At 33.9% G+C, this 18,134-nt stretch overlaps 1 protein-coding gene across 1 annotated transcript; it reads left to right on the forward strand.

Moving 5' to 3' along the window:
- Positions 1-3,845: 3,845 nt before the first annotated feature.
- On the forward strand, positions 3,846-9,436 carry LOC129880353 (ATP-citrate synthase alpha chain protein 2). The gene is made up of 12 exons (XM_055954344.1): positions 3,846-4,177; positions 6,711-6,887; positions 7,030-7,191; positions 7,278-7,358; positions 7,480-7,531; positions 7,616-7,730; positions 7,859-7,940; positions 8,347-8,442; positions 8,531-8,632; positions 8,770-8,886; positions 8,967-9,083; positions 9,171-9,436. Exons 1-12 carry the CDS (start codon positions 4,079-4,081, stop codon positions 9,240-9,242), a joined length of 1,272 nt encoding a protein of 423 aa, XP_055810319.1. The 5' UTR covers positions 3,846-4,078; the 3' UTR covers positions 9,243-9,436.
- Positions 9,437-18,134: the final 8,698 nt, after the last annotated feature.

The following is an 18,134-nucleotide window of genomic DNA, read 5'->3' on the forward strand; positions in this document are numbered from 1 at the left end:
TTGAAATCCTCAAATTCAAGTTAAAATCAGTAAATAATTAATGAAAAATTATGAATTCATGGTAAAAGAGATTACCCAGTCAATATCACTCGAAAAACTCTTAAAAATCATCCCACCCGAGCTCCCCAATGTCCAACAATGGTAAAATAAGATCAAATTTCAAAAATGGAGATTAAACACTGTTCCGGTCACTTTTGACCTTCGCGAACGCAAGGTACATATCCCGCGAATGCAAAGAGTAACACTTTAACTCTCCGCGATCGCGGCAGGACACATGCTAACGCGGAGACTAACTCAGCCCACCCTCCGCGAACGCGACACCACCTCTGCGAACGCGGAGGCCAATGAACTGAGGGGTAAGGTGCCACAAACACGAAGAAGACTTCGCCTGCAACAGATATCAACAACATCTTAAGTAAGAAATCACGTATCGGACCCTCGAATCTCGAGCACACAAACTTCATATGCTACCATACTAAATTCGATGTTCCGGACTCAATGGAACCATCAGAATTTGAATTCGAGATCTCCTTGATTCAAAATACGAAAAGTCGCAACTAAACTAACCTTAAGCCTCAAAATATCAAAGCAAATTCAGGACCTCCAAAAATTCAACCAAGACCACTCTAGACCTAAAATCACCCCCCGAAACCAATAGAGTTTTCGAAATTCCATTCCGAACATCGAAAATTCGAATGTTGACCAAAGTCAAACCTTAGCCTATAATTCTTCAAACTTCCAACTTAGGACCTCAAATCTCCGATAAAACAATAATTTCAGAAACGACGACTCACCTGGACCAATTTCCACATTCCAGAGTTGATGAAATTGACGAAATTCTGTTCCAAGACTAGTAGCTCCAGTTGGTCTCAAATACCACTTTTGAACACTTCCTTTAAAACTCAAAAACTCCCAAAACTCAAAACTTTCCATCGAATTTCCAAGACTAACACCAAATACTGATTAGAAATGACTCAGCAACTATCGAAAGGAGTAAAATCATCATTTTACAAAAAATTTCAAAAATAACCGTTAGGATCATTACAGGTTGAAAATGTAAATCATGTCTAATGTAAAAAATATGATAAATAATACTTGGAAAAAAGTGCAATTTCATAAGAGAAAAATTATGTGGAGATATTTGGAAGCTTACGAGCTTCTGTGAGTATGTACATGCTATACATGTCCCTAAATCTTGGAATATGCTCGCGCACAATTTAGCTAACTTTTCTTTTTCTTTGTACATAATGTTTTCCCTAGTTGAATTGTAAATAATGTTATGGCATCATTTAAATCTTTGAGACTGTTTATGCATTATTTAAATGTCATGTTTTGTTTCTTTTTTATATATGCATTCTACAAATTAATTCATATTCCATTTTTTGACGCTGGTCTCTTTCTGTTCCAGAGTGTCCACTTATTAGTCACAATTTAAAAACAAATAGTAGTACTAACAAAATCAGACATGGCTGCCTAGAGATTTAAAATTTCAGATTTTGGACCGTTACACAAAATATCAACACAAAAAGACATAAGTTATCCCACAATTTTAATATATTTTAACATATTATAATATTAATCTGATCTATCTTAATTTTTATATCATTAATTTCATATTTTATTAGTAATATTTATGTATATTACTTTTTTGTGACCTGATTATATAAAATATTATTCACACATTAGTATACAAAGCTAAACTCAAAATGATATAGATTTAGTCAGTGTCAAAATCATAATTTTTATTAAAGGGTGTCAAAATTAAAAAGCATAATCAGTTGTCTAAAAATGAAAAAAAACACACGCTGCAGTAAAAGTTTAAGCCAGGATTGAACACCATACAATTGAGAGCTTTTGCAGCCCCTTGACTGCTTCACTAACTCTTTACCTTGTATCAAGAAAATGTCAACATTAATATATATGAAAAAGGGCTAAAAATATTCTTCAATTATTGAAAAAGGTTTAAAAATACCCTTCATTCATTTTTTGGTTTAAAAATATTCTTCTACTCATCTTTTGGTCTAAAAATACCCTTCCATTCACCTTTTTGGCTCACTATAACCGTTGAAAGTTGTACACTCTTTTTATTTTTTAAAATATTTATCATGTATCATTTTCTTATTGGATAAAATAAAAATTCCACCTCCACTAAATATTTTTCATAATTTATCTAAGCAAAACAATATACCTCATCAAGACCCTATTTTTTTTTAAAAAATCTAATAGTTTTTTTGTTGCTCTCGCTTTTTATTCTTATTTTTTTAAAAGTTTGTTTTGGGATAATGAAGAAGGATATAGTTTTGATTTTGATAAATTATGGGAAAAATATATTAAAAAGTTTTTTATTTTCTATAGTTTTTTTTAAAAAAAATTGTTTTTTATGGTCATCAAATATGTATAATTTTTTTGGTTTGGATAAACTATGAGAAAAAAATTGAATTTTTTTTTAAAAATCTTTTAGTTATATGTATTATTACAAGATAGTTTTACAGTAACTATCTAAAAACTATCTTGTAATAATTAAAAAAATTTATTTATTTATTTTTAACTATCTTGTAATAACTAATTTAGTTTAAAATAATTTTGAACTATCTTGTAATATCTAAAAAATAATTTAGTTATACGTAAAACTAAAGTCTTTTAGTTATTTTATTATACGTATTGTAAAATAAATCAATATTATTAAACGGGAAAGAAAAATTAAGTCAAGAACTAAAAAAAATTAGTCTTTTTTTTAGTTAACCGGATAAAAAAATTCTAATCTTGTTCATCAATGCAACTTTTTTTTTTAAAAAATAAATTAGAAGGAGGGTGCTGGGAAGGGGGGGGGGGGGGGTTTCTTGAAGAGGTATATTATTTTTGGTTTAGATAAATTATGAAACAAATTTAATGGAGGTGGAATTTTTATTTCACCCAATAAGAAAATAACACATGAAAAATATTTTTTAAAAAATAAAAAATAAAGAGAGTGTTGTTAGTTTCAAGGGTTATAGTGAGTCAAAAAGGTGAATGAAAGGGTATTTTTAGACCAAAAGATGAGTAGAATAGTATTTTTAAATCTTTTTCTATAGTTCAAAGGTATTTTTGGCCATTTTTCATAATATATATTGAAATAAAATCAAAATTTGATTTACCTATGTAATATAATTTTCTGACGAAGAAGTGTCGCTTGACACCCCTTAAGCAATGGTAGCTCTGCCCCTAGATTTAGTTATACACACCGATAAATATTTTTTTATACTATCAATGAATTTTAATCTATGCTAGCAGGTTAGTTATCATTTTTAATTACCAAATTATCAATTGATACTTATACAAAATTTACCTATTAGTTATCATTTTTAATTACCAGATTATCAATTGATAATTATACATTTCTTTTTCCCTATAATTACTCAATAAAAAAATAATTATATAAATATTTAAAGTTCTAAAAAATCATTATACTTATTTTATACTCTAGGGTTGGCTAAAGCCAATAATAAGGGTGTGTTTGGTATGTATCCAAACAGTTTTTCAGGGGAAACAAATTTCTTAAAATAAGATAAATAATTTTCTTAATTGAAATAGAAAAAATAAATTACATTCACATTTCAAGTTTATTATATCCTTCCTACCCATCCACTCAATCACCCTAACTCCATAATATTTTGTTAGATAATATAAATATTCTTGAAATAATATGGAAGATTTTCCAACGTACCAAACACACTCAAAGCGTAACTTATTTTACCGGTTGGTTGGTCCACATTGGCGTGCAGGCATTTTTTTTGTGCTTTTATGTGTCCGCTGTCCATTCGACTTACCAACAACTACTTCCCGCTAACAAATCATCCTATTTTCTACAATTCTTTCTTTTTTTTCCATTTTTTTTTATTAAGTTTTTCAATTTGCCTATTATTTAATAGCCATTGTTGAACTATAAATAGAGGTAGTAGAGTTACCCTAGATTGTCAGTGTGTGTGTCTCGTTTTTAACGTTAAAGATCTCAACTTTCTTGGTATCATATTGATCTGTGAAAGAAGATTTGATCTGGGTTTTCAGATCTGTTTCTGGGTTTTTGTTAAAGGAAAAAAAAATGGCCCGCAAGAAGATCAGAGAGTACGATTCAAAGAGATTGTTGAAAGAGCATTTTAAGAGACTAGGAGGTTATGATTTGGCCATCAAATCTGCACAGGTAATCTTTTTTTTTTTGTTAATTTTCAAATGTGGACCAAATCTTTCGTGTTTAGCTTAATTTGGGTGATTCTTGATTTTGAAATCTTTGAAATGTTTAAGATAAAATGGAAAAGGATGTTGTTTTTATTGATGTCAATGTTGGAATGTTTTAGGTAGCATTTACATTAAAAATTAGGCCACCTACTTGAATCCACAGGATGCATTTGATGATGATGGCTAATTTTTAAAGCAAATTCAATCTAGAAGCCACTTTTGAGAATGCTGAGTTTGAGTCTGGTTAAATCATCCTCGGTTGTTTACTGTGTTCCAATTAGCATGCACTATTTTGTTGTTCTTTGTACCTTTTTACAATGTTCTCTTTTTCTTTGTATTTTGGTTTGTTCATTTGAGACGAGAGTTTTTAGAAACAATCTCTCTATCTATCTCCATGAGGTAGTAATAAAGATCTTCGAACACTCTAATCTCCACAAACATCACTTATGAATTTTATTGGGTATGTTGTTGTTGTTAAATTTGAGTTGTAAAATCCTTATGTGCATTTATTTTTAAGTAATGGTTGCTACTTTTACTTTTGAGATCTATTTTTTGCCCAGTGGGGGCAAAGACGGGCTCAAGTTTATTATTGACCTAAAACAAAGATATTAATATATTTTTGGGTTGCTTTTTAAAGTTAATATCAGTTTTCACTTAAACACTTCAATTAGATTTTGTTCATTTTAGACACTTCATCTAATGTCATGTCACGGTGTCATTTTGACACATTTTTGCAAATCTGCTAAAATTATAAAATATGTATAATCCACTCGGGTGACGTGGCATGCTGACTAATAAAAGGAGGACATGTTAGTTTGGTTCAAAAGCTTATACACCTAAATTAAAAAAAATAACAAAAAAAACCAAAAAAAGGGGTCTTCTTCCCCGGTTCAATGTTTCCCCTTATTGCAACCATGTCTCTTTACACACACATCCCTTAGCCCTCACCTCCATCTCTCTCTTTCTCTCACCCTCTCCAATTCATCGTTTTTTTAATTATTATATAGATCTAAGTCTCAATTTTTTCGGCAAAAACTCTACTTTTATGATGAAAATAATATGAATTGATTATTTTCTATGGCAAAATTCGTTATTGTTTTTTATAATTATGATGAAGGATTATTAATGGGAAGAAAATGAAGGTAATGGGTGGAAGATTTTGATGCTATCAAAATGAAAGGGAACGAATTTTTTAGCTTGGGTACACAACAATGGTATACTATCTACGCCAATGAAAGGGGTAAGGTTCAGTGGAAAAGAATAAAGAGGTGGGGGAGAGTTTATTAGAAGTGCTGGTGCCACGCCGCCGGTGGAAGGGTAAACGGGATTGAAGAAGAAGAAGAACGGGGTTGGGTTGGGTTGGGTTAATTCAAAAATAAGTTTTATTTTTTAAAAATTCTTTTTGAATTATCTAAATGGAGTTTTTATTTTGTTCAAAATTAGAGTATTGCTATGCTTTTACAAGATTTTTTAAAATTAATGTGGTGATCATTTGATGAATGGTGGTGGAAGGTGGAAGGTGGAAGGAGAAAGATGGAAGTAGAAGAATGGAAAAAAAATATTTTTTCACAAAAAAAATGTTTTTCACGCGCTCAAAATGATTGCAATACACGCACTCTGCCAACTTAGCAAAAAGTGTCAAAATGACCCAATGATATGAGGTGTCTAAAATGAACAAAGCCTAGCTAAGGTATTTAAGTGACATTTGGTGTCAACTTTAGGAGGCACCGATAGGTTTATATTTTCTTATCAAGTTTATTCTTCTATGCAAAATTCTTGAACAGTTTTTTGATAATTGATTTTTTTTAATAATTCTTTTTCAACTGATAACATTATCAATCCATGAGACAGTACTTTAGATGCGTCAAACTTGTAATAATTCTCTCATTTTATTAGAAAAAATAACCTTTTCTATAAATAGTACTTAATTTTTTTTCCTCAAAAAAACTATAAACCTATTATTGCCCCTCAAAAATTTGCTTCAGAACCTCCCATATAGTGGGGCAGAACAGGTAGGCCAGGTACAATGCTAAAACTTAAAGAAAGTGCTTAATATTTTAGAAGGTACAAGTGTAAACACTTGGGACCACCTGGTGTGAGAGTTAGCTAATGGATAATCCTAACATTCTTTAGACTCAAATTAAGTAATTGTCTAAGAAAGTAATAAAGAAAAAAAAAAAAAATTTAGCCCAATTCTTGAATTCTTTGGAGCTGTTAATCACTACATGTCATCTACCAATAATGTAACTTCCTCAAATCTTTTAAAGCAATTAAAAATGATGTATTGTGAATATCTGATCCAGAGATTGGTTGGGGGACAGGAGGAAGGCCAAAAGCTTTTCCCTTTTTATTGGATGGGGACTGAAAAAATAATATTCGGTGCTTCCTGTGAAAATTATGAACATTATATAGATGTCTAGTTTTATGAGCTTTGTAAGACAAATATAAGTCATGATTGCAACTATAAGATGGTTTTTCTCCCTTCTTTTGTGGCTTAGGTGACTGAGTCTACTGACATCAATGAGCTAGCAGAGAAAGAGCCTTGGCTCAAATCAGCAAAGTTGGTTGTAAAGCCTGATATGTTGTTTGGGAAGCGTGGAAAGAGTGGGCTAGTCGCCTTGAATCTTGATCTTGCTCAAGTTGCTACTTTTGTGAAAGAGCGCCTTGGCAAAGAGGTAGTTCAGATATTCACTTACCTTGTCCCCTTTGATGATATTGTCAAAAACCAACCAAGTGCATTGTTTGTTTTACATGGACTATGAACATATAGTGTCCTTGTCTCGGATCATTTGCTCACATTTACTTTCACATTGACAGGTGGAGATGGGCGGATGCAAAGGTCCCATCACGACCTTCATTGTCGAGCCATTCATCCCCCACAATGAAGAGTTTTATCTTAATATTGTCTCGGAGAGGCTTGGTTTCAGCGTAAGCTTTTCTGAATGTGGAGGAATCGACATCGAAGAGAACTGGGACAAGGTATATAAAATAGTCAACAGTAGGCATGTTATGTCCAAAACCTTTGTATTTATATCTCAATCTAACATATGGTCCTTTTTATCCAGGTTAAGACTATCTTTGTGCCGACAGGAACTTCGTTTACATCAGACATATGTGCTCCACTTGTTGCCACTCTACCATTGGAGGTAAATATTGGAAAGAAAAGGAAGAAGAAATAGTACTGCAAGAGTAGTCTGTCCATTACTTTTAATCATTCATCCAATTCATATCGCAATTTTAATGTGGAATTTTACTTGTATGTTACAGATTAAGGGTGTCATTGAGGAGTTCCTCAAAGTGATTTACACTCTATTTCAAGGTATCTACCAGACTTTTTTTATCGCTAGATTTTTACGACCTTTTTGGATTTTTGTGTAGCCCTCTCAACATTTCTTTCTATCAGATCTGGACTTCACTTTCCTAGAGATGAATCCTTTCACATTGGTTGAAGGAAATCCTTATCCTTTGGATATGAGGGGAGAGCTTGATGACACTGCTGCTTTCAAGAACTTCAAAAAGTAAACTTGTGCCTCCACATCTGAATACACTCTTTCTACTAACTTCCTAAGCTTAATTGGCTAAAAGTGAATCAAATTTCGGCAATTGACACACATCATAGACTAAGAATATACTTTCCATCCTGCAGGTGGGGAAGTCTTGAATTTCCATTGCCATTTGGAAGGGTTATGAGTGCTACAGAGAGCTTTATTCACGGACTTGATGAAAAGGTATATCTTGATGGTATTCTATTACTTAACAGAGTTAATAGAAAAATGAAACTCCAAACTGTCAGCCTCCAACCCCATTCTTTGACTGGTGGTAATGGGGACGGAAAACAGAAAAGATAAATAAAGAGATGGATACCAAAGAGAGGAAAAAGTAGACAAACTTCTGGTGGTTATGCATTTTTAAAAAAGAAGAAAAAGAGATGGATACCAAAGAGAGGAAAAAGCAGACAAACTTCTGGTGGTTATGCATTTTAAAAAAGAAGGAAGTATTTCCTACATATTATTGAAATGGATATCTTTAGCACAATAAGTGTTGCGAGACAAACAAATTTCTTCAGCTTTAGATTGCAAAATATCTGTCAGTGACTACATTACATGCTAAAATATTCAAGTCGGTTTATCGCAGACAAGTGCATCTTTGAAGTTCACAGTCTTGAACCCCAAGGGGCGAATTTGGACTATGGTTGCTGGTGGAGGAGCTAGTGTCATCTATGCAGATACTGTACATATCTATCCTTGAAAATGTTATTCGATGATACCTTCTTTGATTATATATTCTATTGTCTAAACTTGCCATTTTACCTTAACAGGTAGGTGATCTTGGATATGCTTCTGAGCTTGGGAACTATGCAGAGTACAGTGGTGCTCCCAATGAAGAAGAGGTCTTGCAGTATGCTAGAGTTGTAATTGATGTAATGATAAACTAATTACATAAAACATTTTTTTGACACAAAAACAACCACTTATCACATTGTATTACGCCACATTCCCCGTTTATGCACCCTAAAAGGAATGGGAGAAAGATACTGACCCTAATCCCATATTGCAGTGTGCCACTGCAAATCCTGATGGCCGTAAGAGAGCCCTCGTTATTGGTGGTGGAATAGCCAACTTCACTGATGTTGCTGCTACATTTAGTGGTATTATTCGAGCTCTTAAAGAGAAGGTATGGTAACACAATTGGCTGCTCTGAAATGACTTGCCCTGATATTGAGATTTCCTTACTCAACATTTTTCTTATGGCAGGAGTCCAAGCTTAAAGCTGCAAGAATGCACATATATGTTAGAAGAGGAGGTCCAAACTACCAAAAAGGTCTTGCAAAAATGAGGTCTCTTGGCGAGGAAATTGGCATCCCAATTGAGGTATGCACCAAGTGTCAACTACTTATGGTAACCATGTTTTAATTTTACAATCGTTGTTAAATGTTCTTGTTCTAATTTTTGTTGAAGGTTTATGGACCTGAGGAAACCATGACTGGCATCTGCAAACAGGCTATTGAGTGCATCACTGCAGCTGCATAAATTAACCAACTTCATTCTCCAAGTTAAACCTTTTTTAGTTGTCTTTTTTGTTTTGTGTTATTGTCTTGTTATATGCCAAGTATGAGCAATTTGATTTGTATCTTTGACATTTCACATAATTGGGCCATGAATAATAAGCTCCAGTTATGAATTTACTTTTCCAATTTCAAACATGAAGTCCATTGGTTCAACAATCCTTGCACTACTACTTCTGTTTGGCAGTGTACTCAACCTCGATCCTTCTTGAAATTTGAAATGAACATGACAATGTTATGCTATTTCATCTACTAAATTAAAGACAATAACCATATAACAATTCCCAAACAGGGTCAATATGACTATGCTAGGATAAATTCTTAAAGTTAGTGAACTTTTGAGATGTTAACTCAAACAAAATCAAATAGTGATCTTTCAGTTTCGCTTAAGGAATAAAGTTTTAGACCAATACATATGAAAACTGATTTTCTTTTAGGAAAATATAAGTTGAAAATAGATAAATCGTTAAGTCCCCCAGCTTCCAGTAACCATCTCTCCCACCATGCTTTTCTAAATCCTTATGCAAAACAAAACAATTTGCAGATGGAGTAATTAGTAGAACAAATAATCTTATGTTTGCCTTGAGTCTTGACCAAAAAATATATATATCAGGAGAGAATTTCCAAGTCAATTGCTTATATAGATATTGAAAAGAGAAATGCATTTAACAGAGTTTAAAATTGTATTTATATTTTATCAGTATTATACCCGCTGAAATATTTCCATTTCGGGATGGATAGCTCGAAACCAGAGTTCTGATAATCTTCAACTTGTGTTTCCCGGATATTCCTTGCTGATTTTTCAACAGATTCATTGCAATAATGTACGTGAATCTGTAAGGAGTTCATGAGTTTATGGAAGATGTTTTATCTTTCTTTGGTAAAAATTATCATGGCTTGGAGATGTGGTCAACCGGCCAAAATATTTGTTGACACTTTGTTGAAATTGGCAACTGTCCAAATGATATTTTCACACGCCTTTGTTGAACCGGCCAAAAATATATATTCACATTAAAATGTTGAAATTTCTACATTTGCCTATGTCATCAGTGATAAAGGGAGGTTTTTTCTCTTCCTATAAATAGGCACTCTTGCTCATTTGTAAAACACACCAAGATAGAGAGAAAAAATATTAGATAGCAAAGTGAGGTATACTATAAGAAAATAGTTTGTGAAAAAAATAGAGTGTGACCGATATTTTAGTAAGGTGGAAAACCAAAAGAGTGTTATTTCTTTTGAGTGTGTTGTGGTCACTTTGAATATTGTACTTGTAATTACCCAATATAAAATTCCTTACTATAATGGTATCAGTTGCTCCTCTTGACCCGTGATTTTTTCCTTATTTATAAGGGTTTCCACGTAAATTCTTAGTGTCATTATTTTTCTATTTTATTTATATTATTTTGACCATATATATTTTCGTGTTAGTCCGTATTTTTTCAACAATATGGTATCAGGGCAAGGCTTTATCTGAGTATGCTATGTGGTTGCAACATAGTCTGAACTTCCACATCAGAAAATATTTACTTTGATTTGCAATAGCTATATATTTTTTTGGGAAAACGATAGAAGACAACACTAATAGAATGGTTACTTTGAATGGTGTTAATTATGTCATTTAGAAGGGGAAAATGGAAGATCTAACTATGTCAAGAATTTTTATCAACTAGTCTTTACCACTGTAAAGCCTGAAAATAAAACAAATGAAGATGAAGTCTGTTGCATAGACATGTTTGTAAATTTATTAGGCAATGGGTTGACGATAATGTGTTGAACCATATTTCTGGGGAGACACATGCTCGTACCCTATGAGAGTATCTTGAAAGCTTGTATGATCGGAAGACTGAAAATAATAAAATGTTCTTAATAAGGCAGTTGTTAAGTTTAAAATATCATGATAGTTTTCCGATGACAGATCACCTGAATAATTTTCAGGGAATCATGAACCAGTTATCTGCTATGGGCATTAAATTTGACAAAGAAATTCAAGGCTTGCTTCTACTTGATTCCCTACCAGACTCTTGGAAAACATTTAGAACTTCATTGTCAAATTTGCTCCGAATGGTGTGATCTCTATGAATTCCGCCAAGAGTAGTGTCTTGAACGAAAAGATGAGAAGAAAATCTCAAAGTTCTTCTTCTTCATTCAATGTCCTAGTAACTGGATCTAAGAGGAAAAATAAAAATCGTGGTTCTCAAAAGAGAAAACATAGCAGGAGCAAATTCAGAGGCAGACTTAAGGATATTGAGTGCTATTATGAAAGGCCACAGAAAGAAGTTCTGTCGGAAATTGAAAAAGGAGAACAAAGACAAAGAGGAAAATAATGGAGATGAAAATAAAAATTACCTAGCCACCATCTTCATCGAAGATCTTGTTACAGTTCTTGATGCAGACCTGATAAATATTGCTTGTGATAAGTCAAGCTGGGTTATGGACACTGGTGCCGCATCTCATGTGACATCAAGGAAGGAATTTTTCTCTTCCTATACTCCTAGTGACTTGGAACCTTGAGTATGGGTAATGAGACTACATCCAGGGTGGTTGGTGTTGGTACAATTTGTTTGGAAACTAGTATTGGAACTAAACTAGTTTTGAACAATGTAAAACATGTACATGATGTTCGCTTGCACTTAATTTCTGTTGGTGTTCTAGATGATGAAGGGTATGTTAGTACCAATGGTGGTGGAAAGTGAAAACTCACTAAGGGTTCCTTGGTTGTGGCTCGTGGTAACAAACATCATGGTTTATACTAGACTATGCCTTCTACTTGTGCCAATATAGTGAATGCAATTGAGAGCAATAACTCTTCAAAGTTATGGCACAAGAGGCTTAGACACATCAGTGAAAAATGACTTAATGTTTTGGCCAAGAAAAAATTATTGTCAGATTTCCAAATTGCTAAATTAGAAAAGTGCGAGCACTGCTTGACTGGAAAACAAAATAGCGTTTTCTTTAAGTCTACCCTTCCTTCAAGAAACATAGAGTTGCTTGAGTTAGTGCACTCTAATTTTTGCGGTTCAATGAAGACAAGGACTCTGGATGATGCACTCTACTTTGTCACTTTTATTGATGACTGCTCAAGAAAGCTTTTGGTCTATGTCTTGAAGACTAAAGACCAAGTGTTAGGTGTCTTTAAACAGTTTCAGGTTTTATTTGAAAGAGAATCTGGAAAGAAACTGAAATGTATTCGTACTGATAATGGTGGTGAATATTGTGGACCATTTGATGAATACTGCAAGCATTAAGGTATTAGACACTAGAAGACTCCTCAGCTTAATGGGTTGGCTGAGAGGATGAACATGACCTTGATGGAAAGAGTTAGATATTTTCTTTCTGAAGAAAAGTTGTCGAATTTCTTTTGGGGTGAAGCCTTATTGATCGCTGCACATGTTATTAACTTATCTCCTACTGTTGCTTTGCAAAGTGATGTTCCAAATAGAGTTTGGTATGAAAAGGATGTTTTCTATGACCAATTGAAAGTATTTGATTGCAAAGCCTTTGTACATGTGCCAAAAAATGAGAGGTCAAAGTTAGATGCCAAGACAAGGCAGTTCATCTTTGTTGGGTATGACCTTGATGAATTTGGTGATAGGCTATATGATCCAATTGAGAAGATGCTTGTGAGAAGCCGCAATATCGTTTTTATGAAAAATCAAACCATTGAAAATATTAACTAAATAGAGAAGCTAAACTCTTCAAGTTCTGATGGTGTTGTCCATCCTGATCAAGTCCCTCATACAAGTGTGCATGACGTTGGTAGGCTTGATGATCATAGTAAAGCTCGGAATCAAGTCCCAGATCAACATGTTGATATAGATGATAACAATAATGTTGTTATGGATGATGCTCCTACTCATGAAGCTGTGGACGAATCAAATATTCCTCTTAAGAGGTCCACAAGACAATGTATTTCTTCCTCTTGTTATTCACCTAATGAGTATGTGCTACTCACTGACGAGATGAACCTTAGTATTATGAGGAGGCCATGGAAGATGCGCATGAGGATCAATGGATTAAATCCATGAAAGATGAGATGAAATCTCTGCATGAGAACCACACTTATGAGTTGGTGAAATTCCTAAGAGAATGAGAGCTTTGAAGAAAAAGTGGGTGTTCAAAGTTAAAGTTGAAGAGCACAACTTAAAGCCTAGTTATAAAGCTAGATTGGTTGTTAAAGGATTCGGTCAAAGAAAGGGTATTCACTTTGACAAAATATTTTCTCCTATCATGAAAATGTCCTCCATTCGTACAATTCTTGATTTAACAGCTAGTCTTAATTTAGAGATTGAGTAGATGGATGTGAAGACGATATTTCTTTACTGTGACCTAGAAGAGGAGATTTATATGGAATAACCTGAGGGTTTCAAAGTAAATGATAAAGAAAATTTTGTGTGAAAACTCAATAAGAGTCTCTATGGGCTAAGGCAATCTCCTAGATAGTGGTATAAGAAGTTTGAATCTGTTATGGAGGAGTAAGGCTACAAAAAGACTTCCTCAGATCACTGTGTGTTTGTACAAAAAATTTTTGACAATGATTTTATCATTCTCTTACTATATGTGGATGGTATGTTGATTGTGGGAAAGAATACTTCCAAGATTGGCGAGTCAAAGAAGAAGTTGTGTAAGTCTTTTGCCATGAAAGACTTGGGTCATGGCAAATAAATTTTGGGCATGAGGATTATGCATCTCACAGATAAAAGGAAGATTTATCTACCACAAGAGAAGTATATTGAACGTGTACTGGAGCGCTTCAACATGAAGAATGCTAAGCCAGTTAGCACACCTCTTGCTACTCATATGAAGTTGAGCAAAAATATGTGTCCTACAGCTAGGGAGAAAAAAGAGAACATGGACAAAGTTTCATATTCCTCTATCGTCGAAAGTCTAATTTATGCAATGGTATGCAATATACCTGATATTGCTCCCTTGATGTTGTCAGTAGGTTTCTCGACAATCCAAGAAAACAACATTGGGAAGCTGTAAAGTAGATACTCAATTATCTCAGAGGAAGCTCAAATAAATATTTGTGTTTTGGAGGATCAAATCCAATCTTGAAGGGCTATACAGATGCTGATATGGCAGATGAAATTGATAACAGAAAATCCACTACTGAATATTTATTTACTTTTTCAAGGGGAGTTATATCATGGCAGTCGAAGTTGTAAAAGTATGTTGCATTATCTACAATTGAAGCTGAGTATATTGCGGCTACTCATGCTGGCAAAGAAATGGTATGAATCAAGCAATTTCTTCAAGAGCTTGACTTGCATCAAAAGGAGTATGTCGTCTATTGTGATAGTCAAAGTTGAATAAACTTTAGAAAGAATTCTATATACCATGTAAGGAAGAAACACATAGATGTGAGATATCACTGGATTCGAGAAAAGATAGAAGACAAATCTATGCATGTTGAAAAGATTACAAATGAGAATCCTGCAGATATGCTGATCAAAGTGGTAATAAGGGATAAGTTCGAGTTGTGCAAAGAACTTGTTGTCATGAGTTCTCTCTGGTAAGAAGATAGAGTTACCTCTTCCAGATGCATGGGACAGGAGGGGGAGGTTTGTAAGGTCCAGTGCATGAGTTTATAAAAGATGTTTTATCTTCCTTTAGTAAAAGTTATCATACCTTGGAGATGTGGCCAACCGGCCAAAATATTTATTCACACTTTGTTGAAATTGGCAACCGGCCAAAAAATATCTTCACACACATTTGTTGAAATTGGCAACCGTCCAAATAATATCTTTACACACCTTTGTTGAATTGACTAAAAAGTTCACATTAAAATGTTAAAATCTCTACATTTGCTTATGTCATCAGTGACATAGGGAGGTTTTTTCTCTTCCTATAAATAGGACACTCTTGCTCATTTGTAAAACACACTAAGATAGAGAGAAAAAACATTATGGAGCAAAGTGAGGTATACCCTAGACTATAAGAAAATAGTTTGTGAAGAAAAATAGAGTGTGATTGATATTTTAGTAAGGTGGGAAAACAAAAGAGTGTTGTTCCTTTTGAATGTGTTGTGGTCACTTTGAGTATTGCACTCGTGACTACCCAATATAAAATTTCTTATTATAGTGATATTAGTTGCTACTCTTGGCCCGTGGTTTTTCTCTTATTTAAAAGGTTTCCACGTAAATTCTTGGTGTCATTATTTTCTCATTTTATTTTTATTATTTTAACCATATATATTTTTGCGTTAGTCCGCATTTTCCCAATAGAATCGACTGTAAAGAACAGTTATCTATGAAACAAGAAGGGATCTCCTCGAGTAACTGACATTTAAACAGACACAAGCATTGAAGGTTAGGAAATGCATCATTAGCCAGAGTCTACTCTTCAAAGTAACAGTTCGATAGTGTCAAGACTTTGAGTTGAGAGAACTTGTCATTGGTCACTTCCCATCTTTTATCATCAAAATTAACGGATAGCAGTACCACAACCCGAAGGTTTTGAAGCTGAGCAATGTTCGATAAGTTCTCAATACCCAATCTAAACTGTTCTACTGTCAGTTTTTGAGATTTGATGCGAAAATGCATACAGGGTATCCATGCTGGACTTCTGTGAGGGTAGGAAAAATGTGGAGTCTCAAGCTGTGTTGGAAAATCATATGCAGGGAACCGACCTCTGCTTATACCTTTGAATCTGCATATCAGCTCAAGAAAATTAGGTGTTTTTCTCAACACAGTTTCCGCACCCTCCATACAATAAAAACATGGAGTGGAAAGAGTTTTCAAATCACGTAGTTCCAAGGAGTCCTCAAGTGATTCTTCTGCATTTTCCAAAGTGAAGCCTTCTTTTAAAATATGCACATGTCTCAAATTAACCATCTTCTAAACTGTAAAAAGGTACTGACAAGTTTCCTCCGCTACCTTTTAAAATTAGAGTTTCAAGGTTCCAAAGATTGGCTATGGATGATGGAATAGACTCCTCAACATATCTTGCATATAAGAAGCTCAAGTAAACTAGCTTAGTTGTGAAGCGATCAATCACAGTATCCTCAAATCGACTTTCAGAAACTTGAAATTGTGAAGAAAGCGTGAAGCTATCTTGCATAAAAGAACCTCAAGTAAACTAGCTCAGTTTGTAAACGATCAATAACAGTATCCCCAAATCGACTTTCAGAAACTTGAAATTGTGAAGAAAGTGTGAAGTAAAGAGATTACCTTCATTCCTGTAAAATAGTGAACCAACAAGTGAGCAAGGCGAGCTCTATTCTTCAAGATCATCCACTCTACAAAAGGCCAAGCCAGATTGTGCATACTGCTTGCGAGAGTAAGGATTGACATTCTGACACCTGTGAATAGTTATAAATTAGCACATTGATTTTCAAATATAACTTGTGTACTTGATCATTGTGAATTTATTAGTAAATTCAAAACATTATTTTTCAGATATAACTTATTGATTGATTCAACACTAATTGTTTTATTACCGTTCTATCCATTGTACAAAATTCTTAGTTGCACCCTTTTCCTGACTTGGAGAATCACTTCGACTTGCCAAGGAGCCAACACGATTACCAACTTATTTTTTATGTGCAATCACAGTCCAATTTCATAATCCATTCTCTTCACTACTTGAATTTTTGTTGAGAAAATGCGGACTAACAACAAAAAAAATATGGTCAAAATAGTAAAAATAAAATGGAAAAAAATAATTACACCAAGAATTTTATGTGGAAATCCAAATAAGGAAAAAAACCACGGGCCAAGAGGAGCATCTGATATCACTATAGTAAGGAAATTTACACCGTGTAGTCACGAGTACAATACTCAAAAATGACTACCACATACTCAAAAAGAATAACACTCTTTTGATCTCTCACCCTAATAAAAAATATGGCTCACACTTTATTTTTTTCACAGACTATTTTATTATATATAGTCTATAAAAACCTCACAGCTTTCTAAATATTTTCTCTTTGTGAATTGATGTCTTAAATGAGGAGTTGAAGAGTTCCTTTTATAGGAACTCTTCCCACCAACCATGCCCACCCTTGTTGACAAAAAACACGGAGAAGCAATCTTGCAATTTGCAATTGCAAATTGCTAAGCAACAATATTTGACTAAAGAAAAGGGTGTGCGAATTTCTAAACAATGGTAGCCATTTTTGACTTCCTTTTGTAACTTTGAATTGGGGACTGAACCCCATAAATTTCCCCCTCTAATTTCATTCACTAGAAAGAGGTTTTTTTTTCTTATCAGAGAAGGCTCATGCCAACAAGTTGTTCACACAATTTGACTTTGTCCCTTGTTACCACTTTGGTCAGCATATCTGCAGAATTCTCATTTGTAGAGTTCATTTCAATCTGAATAGATTCATTTTCTATCTTTTCTAGAATCCAGTGATATCTCACGTCTACGTATTTTGTCTTTGCATGGTACATATAGTTCTTTCTCAAGTCTATTGCATTTTGTCTGTCACAATAGACGCCATACTCCTTTTGATGCAAGCCAAGCTCTTGAAGAAATTACTTGAGTCATATCATCTCCTTGCCAGCTTCAGTAGCCGCAATATACTCAGCTTAAGTTGTAGACAGTGCAATACAGTTCTGCAACTTCGACTGCCATGCTATAGCTTCCCTAAAAAAGTAAACAAATATCTAGTAGAGGATTTTCTGTTATCAAGGTCACCTGCTATATCAGCATCTACATAACCCTTCAATATTGGATTTGATCCTCCAAAACACAAAAATTTATCTGAGCTTCCTCTCAGATAGTTGAGTATCCACTTTATAACTTTCCAATGATGTTTTCCTAGATTGTCGAGAAACCTGCTGACAATACCAACTGCGCAAGCAATATCAGATCTAGTGCATACCATCACATACATTAGATTTCCGACGACGGA

This window comes from Solanum dulcamara, chromosome 2, assembly GCF_947179165.1.
Source record: "Solanum dulcamara chromosome 2, daSolDulc1.2, whole genome shotgun sequence".
NCBI lineage: Eukaryota > Viridiplantae > Streptophyta > Magnoliopsida > Solanales > Solanaceae > Solanum > Solanum dulcamara.

Excerpts from the sequence above, each read along its gene's own strand:
- LOC129880353 (XM_055954344.1), top strand. The coding sequence starts at position 4,079 with ATGGCCCGCAAGAAGATCAGAGAGTACGATTCAAAGAGATTGTTGAAA. Across the intron at positions 4,178-6,710 it reads TGGCCATCAAATCTGCACAG|GTGACTGAGTCTACTGACAT; the intron begins GTAATCTTTTTT and ends TTTGTGGCTTAG. Across the intron at positions 7,532-7,615 it reads GATTTACACTCTATTTCAAG|ATCTGGACTTCACTTTCCTA; the intron begins GTATCTACCAGA and ends TCTTTCTATCAG.